The 5,000-nt window shown below is 42.9% G+C and overlaps 1 protein-coding gene across 6 annotated transcripts in view; it reads left to right on the top strand.

The window, feature by feature from the left end:
- The window catches only part of mop (tyrosine-protein phosphatase non-receptor type protein myopic), a 33,355-nt gene that overhangs the window by 8,922 nt on the left and 19,433 nt on the right, over positions 1-5,000 (top strand). For all 6 annotated transcript variants that reach the window (XM_086550596.1, XM_086550597.1, XM_043016854.2 and 3 more), the window contains 5 exons: positions 1-97; positions 224-355; positions 463-697; positions 862-1,058; positions 1,304-3,979. The exon at positions 1-97 is cut by the window's left edge and continues 36 nt beyond it. In XM_086550596.1, coding sequence (XP_086406722.1) covers positions 1-97; positions 224-355; positions 463-697; positions 862-1,058; positions 1,304-3,979 — 3,337 coding nt within the window. The remainder of the gene's footprint in view (positions 98-223; positions 356-462; positions 698-861; positions 1,059-1,303; positions 3,980-5,000) is intronic.

The following is a 5,000-nucleotide window of genomic DNA, read 5'->3' as shown; positions in this document are numbered from 1 at the left end:
AGGGATACAGGAAAAGAATGAAGAGCTGGAGAGTTACCTGGCTTCCATGCAATTAGACACTTTGACACTAGAGACAGGAACAGAAAACCTGCCCCAGGTTAGGAATGTCATATTTCATTTTATATGTGATAAAAAAAATATAATAAACCTTTTTTTTAATTGAACTTTTAGTCTCATAGAAATCGATATGAAATATTTTGATAATGTCTTGTGTCTCCAACAGGAATTAATTGAGTGCTGTGCAGACCTGAATGCAAGCAATGGTGTACAGAAGCTCACAGACATCATGGCTAAGATATCTAGCTTCTTTCATGACATTAATGCTTCTCTTAAGGAAATCAGCAGGCTTATTGAGGTAGGTTTTTATAGGCATAATGTTTGCTGTATTTGTAAATTTCCAAGATTGATTTTTGATGAGTAACAGGAGGAAAAAAAACAGCAACAAATATATGCTTTTAATAGGAAGAAGAGGAGAAGGAGAAGGAGTTCCTCGCCATGATGGGAAAGCGAGCCCCAAATATGATAGTTGGAGAGCTCAAGCGTGAGGCCAACAAGTACCGTGAGGCCCACCAGAGCGCCCAGGACAATAACACCGCTTTGCACAGAGCCATTACTTCACACTTGGCTAACCTTCAGCTGCTTTCCAAACCTCTGGACCAAGTGGCTGCTGCCATCCCCTCTGTGGCTAGTGTTGAAGGTGAGTGTGATTGACTTGCATATAAGTAATGTTGTGGAATCTTAAATTGTACTTATCAGACTTAATTAAGAGGATTAGCAAAGAATAAACCTTAAAAAACAAATGTGAATAATTTTGTACATAAGCACATGTTAATATAGAGTATACCACATTTGCTCTTATAGCCCAAGGTGACCCAGCCACAAAGCAGGAAGTGAAGCGTCTGTTAGGCAAAGTAAAGGAGATGCGCACGCAGAGGGCACAGCTGGAGTCTCAGCTGAGGAATGACATTCAGAACGACGATATTACAAAACAGTTGGTGACAAACCAAGATGACATGGAAGATTTCTTCAAGAACGAACTGAAAAAACATGACCGATTGGTGAGTTTCTTCCCCTCCTTATGATCTGTGGCAAGATAGGGAATGTGTATATAGTGATAGGGTTAAAAGGATGTAATTCTTCAATTCAGATTTTGCAAATAGAAAGTAGATTATTGAAATTGCTTGAGGAGAGGAAAGGGAATTTTCCAAGGATAAATATTTATCATATCTAAAAAGCAATTTTGATCCCATTTACCTTTTTTTTTTAATTTGTTTATATACAATTTTATTCTCATTTCCAACAGGTTTTAGGTTTAGAAAAAAATATGTCTGCCCAAGCCAACATCCTGCAAGCTCTCTCAGAGGCCAACGCTGCCTATGCCACCACTCGTCGCCTCACCAATCAGGCACAGGCCCAGAGATCAGAGACTTTGTCATCCCTCTTGGCATCATATAATGCATACCTAAATATACTAAAGAAAGCTGAAGATGCTCAAGAGTTTTACCATAAGCTGGAAGGACAGGTGAGCAAACTTGCATCTCGAGTCAAGTCTGTCTGTCGGGTGCAGGATGAGGAGCGAGAGGAGATGCTCTCAGCAAATGTGAAGAAGTTCACAGGGGGTGTTCCACCTCCCAAGCCTATAAGAGAAGGGAGTATAGAAGCACCAGGAAGTTCCACAAGTGGCCCAAAACTGAAAGACTTCTTACAGCACATGAAGGGAGGCCCAGGTATGGGAGGGGTAGTACCAGGTGCTGGTGCTGGTGTTTCACCACAAGTGCATCCAGGATATGGATATCATGATCCCAGTGGCTCGTATGCTAGTAGTATGAGGCCTGCCCCACTGGGCTCAGAACAGAGTGATGCCATGACATCTTGCAGCCAGGCTGGAGGATATTCAGCAAATTATTCCAGCCAGTCAGCGGCGTACCGTCCATCTGCTCCCTCCCCTGTTCCCTCTCCAGCCCCTCAGAGTTCTGGTTCGCCTTATAAAGTTCCATCTACAACTGCATCTTATAGTGCTCCAGGGCACTACTATGGTAGTCAGCAAATGGGTGCTACTCCATACTCTGCTGGTGCATCAGCAGTGAGTTACCCTTCCAATATGAGTGCAGGTGCTACTGCTTCATCAACAGCTTCAGCTTCAGTTAGTGAATCAGTCACTCCATATAACACAGCTAGCAGTGCTCATTCCTCTAATATATATAATATTAGCCAAGCAGGAAGCCAGCCTCAGTATGGATATAGTGGAGGATACCCATATTATGGACAACAGAGTGCTGGAGCATCTTCTGTAAATACATCAACAGCAGTTAGTGGTGGAACCCCACATAGTGGAGCCACAGCATCCCCGCGGCACACTGATGCTGCAGCACACAGCCAGGCCCATCAGTATGGCTATGGTTCCACTTATCCACAAGGTGTTGGATCGGGCACCAGCAGCAGTAGTAGTACAACTACAGGAGGAGCAGTGGCTGCAGGGAGCACTGGTAAGGGAGGCCCATCTGTCATTCAGAAGGACACAAGAAATATGGGGCAGAATTACTATGGCTATTATCAGCAACCATCTGGAACTCCTGCTGTACAAACTTCATTGCCTGCAGCAGTGACTGCAGTTACAACAGCTTCTGCTGGGAGTACTCAGCAGACGTATCCCACAACTACAGCAGGTGGCAGCAATTACTTTTATCCCCCATATTCCTATCAGTACCCAAGTGCACATGCCACCAGCCCTGCACCTGCTGCTATGTACAGTCAGGCAGGCTCTTATTATTCATCAAATGTGAGTCCAGACTCTAATACCCAGTCAGGAGGGGTAGTGTATTCAAACCAGACTCCATATGCAGGCTATGCCACATCACCTTACAGCAGCCAACAGCCTGGAACGCAAGGGGATACATCATATCAGAATACTGCTGGAGCTAACTTTGCTTCAGGTGCATATAGCAGTTCAGCAAGTGGTAGTGCCCAAGCAGGAGCATATCCACAGTCCAAAACGAACACTTCCCAATCTATGCCCATATCTACAACAGGCAATCAAGTGCCACAGTGGAATATGTATGCTAGTTACCCACAGTCAGGCATTACATCCATCAGCAGCAGCCAAGCTGGAAGTCCTGGCACCTTTGGCACCCAGAGTTCTGCATACAAAGATTCTTCAGTATCAGCTAAATTTACCACATCCCAGACAGGTGCATCGACAGTGCCTTCTCAAGCTTATCCATCACCTGTTGTAGTAACAGCTAATGCAACCAATGCTCAGTATAGTCAGACCATGATGTATAATCAGAATTACCAGACCTGGGCACAGTATGGGTCACAGCAACCACAGCAGGCACAGCAACCACAGCAGGCACAGCAGCCACAGCAGCCACAGCAGCCACAGCAGCCTCACCAGCAGACTTATCAGCCACAGTATTCAATGGCTCAGAAGCCTCAGGCACAGCAGGCCCAACCCCAACAAGCACAGCCTCAACATCAACCTTTACCTCAGCAGTCACAGCCTCAGTCACAACAGCTGCCATATCAACCACAGCAACAGGCAGCGCACCCCCAACAAGCACAGCCTCTGCAGCCCCAGCAGCCATCGGTGCAACCTCAAGCTCAGCCTCTTCAGCCCCAGCCCCTTCAGCCACAAAAGCAGCAGCAGCCACAGCAGGTACCACTTGCTACTGGAGCCACACCCTCTGCTGTCCCATCCATTTCATCTGTAACTTCAGGCATATCAAACTTAGACCTCTTGTCAGGCATTGAGCTGACATCACCACCTGGGTCGCAGTGGTCGCCCCTCACTCCGCAGCCAGCAGCCTCTGGGGCCCAAAAGGCTGCTGATGTAGTGGGCTCTGTGGGAGCAGCAGCAACAGCAGCAGCACCAGCTGGAGCGTCTGCAGCACCTGATGTCACTTCTGCTGCAGGAGCAGTTGCAGATGCTAACCAGCCTCCTCCAGCCAGCAGCAACAACCTTCCTAATGTGGTGTCCAGTGTAAGTCTTCTGGATTGAATGGGAGTTAAATAATTTTGATTGTTATGATACCCAAATTCTTATTTAATGTAGCAGTTATACCCCCAAAAATCTTTCCTTTGGGTATGTTTGAACTTTGAATAGTCAATTGATTTTGTATTTATTTTTTATTTTTTGAAAAATTACACATAAATCCTAATGATGATCAGGCGATATTGTGAAGTTGGAACTTTATCCCGTTTTCGGTTGTAGGGAAATTAAATCAGTAGTAAGAAAGCTAAGTAACTGATTAGTAAGATGTATAGTATTTTTTGGACATTAAAGCCTTTTAGACACATCTCTTTGGTGATAGTAATAATATTTTTTCCAATTACTTTTATTTTTTTCTCAATTATTTTATTATGTTTTTGATTCATGAATCTGATTGAAAAATGAACTTGTCAATCACATTTTCAATTAAATTACTTTATTCTTATGTAGCATTTACCTTGTTTAAGATGAATTAATCTCATATAATTGAGATAGCACAGTAGAAATTATGCGTCTCATATCACAGATTATTACAGATAGCATCACTCAAAATTGATTTAAAGATTCCATCACGTTTATATGAAACAAGAATGTAGAATTCCTATAGGGAGGATGATATCTCTGGAGTTATTTCTCTTACTTTTTAAGTAATTTTATCTGAGTGTTTTCATAGGGCAGATTTTAAATGTTTTTTGAGAACGGGAAATTTAAGATGATTGTGATAGGTTGTAAATGAGCCATTTATAGAAATGTGGAAGACTGGATAAATGTCCTAGATATACCAAAATTTTGAATGAAAATGGATGGCAGAAAAAATGTTGATTGATAATATAGAAAGATTGATGTGATTGAACAGTAATTTTGAGGATTCTTCTTGTTGATTATCACAATAATGCTTAAGAGGATATGTGCACTGTGCAAAAATTCTATGAATAGAATATGTAATAAATTCAATGGATAAGAATGATTGGGTTAGATGAAAGGAAACATTAGCTTAACCCATTCACAATGG

Source organism: Penaeus japonicus, unplaced genomic scaffold (assembly GCF_977035675.1).
Source record: "Penaeus japonicus unplaced genomic scaffold, GWHDUDI00000001_assembly GWHDUDI00000024, whole genome shotgun sequence".
NCBI classification, from domain to species: Eukaryota; Metazoa; Arthropoda; class Malacostraca; order Decapoda; family Penaeidae; genus Penaeus; species Penaeus japonicus.
Note: the sequence above shows the minus strand (reverse complement) of the source record. Positions and strands in the feature narration are given on the sequence as shown.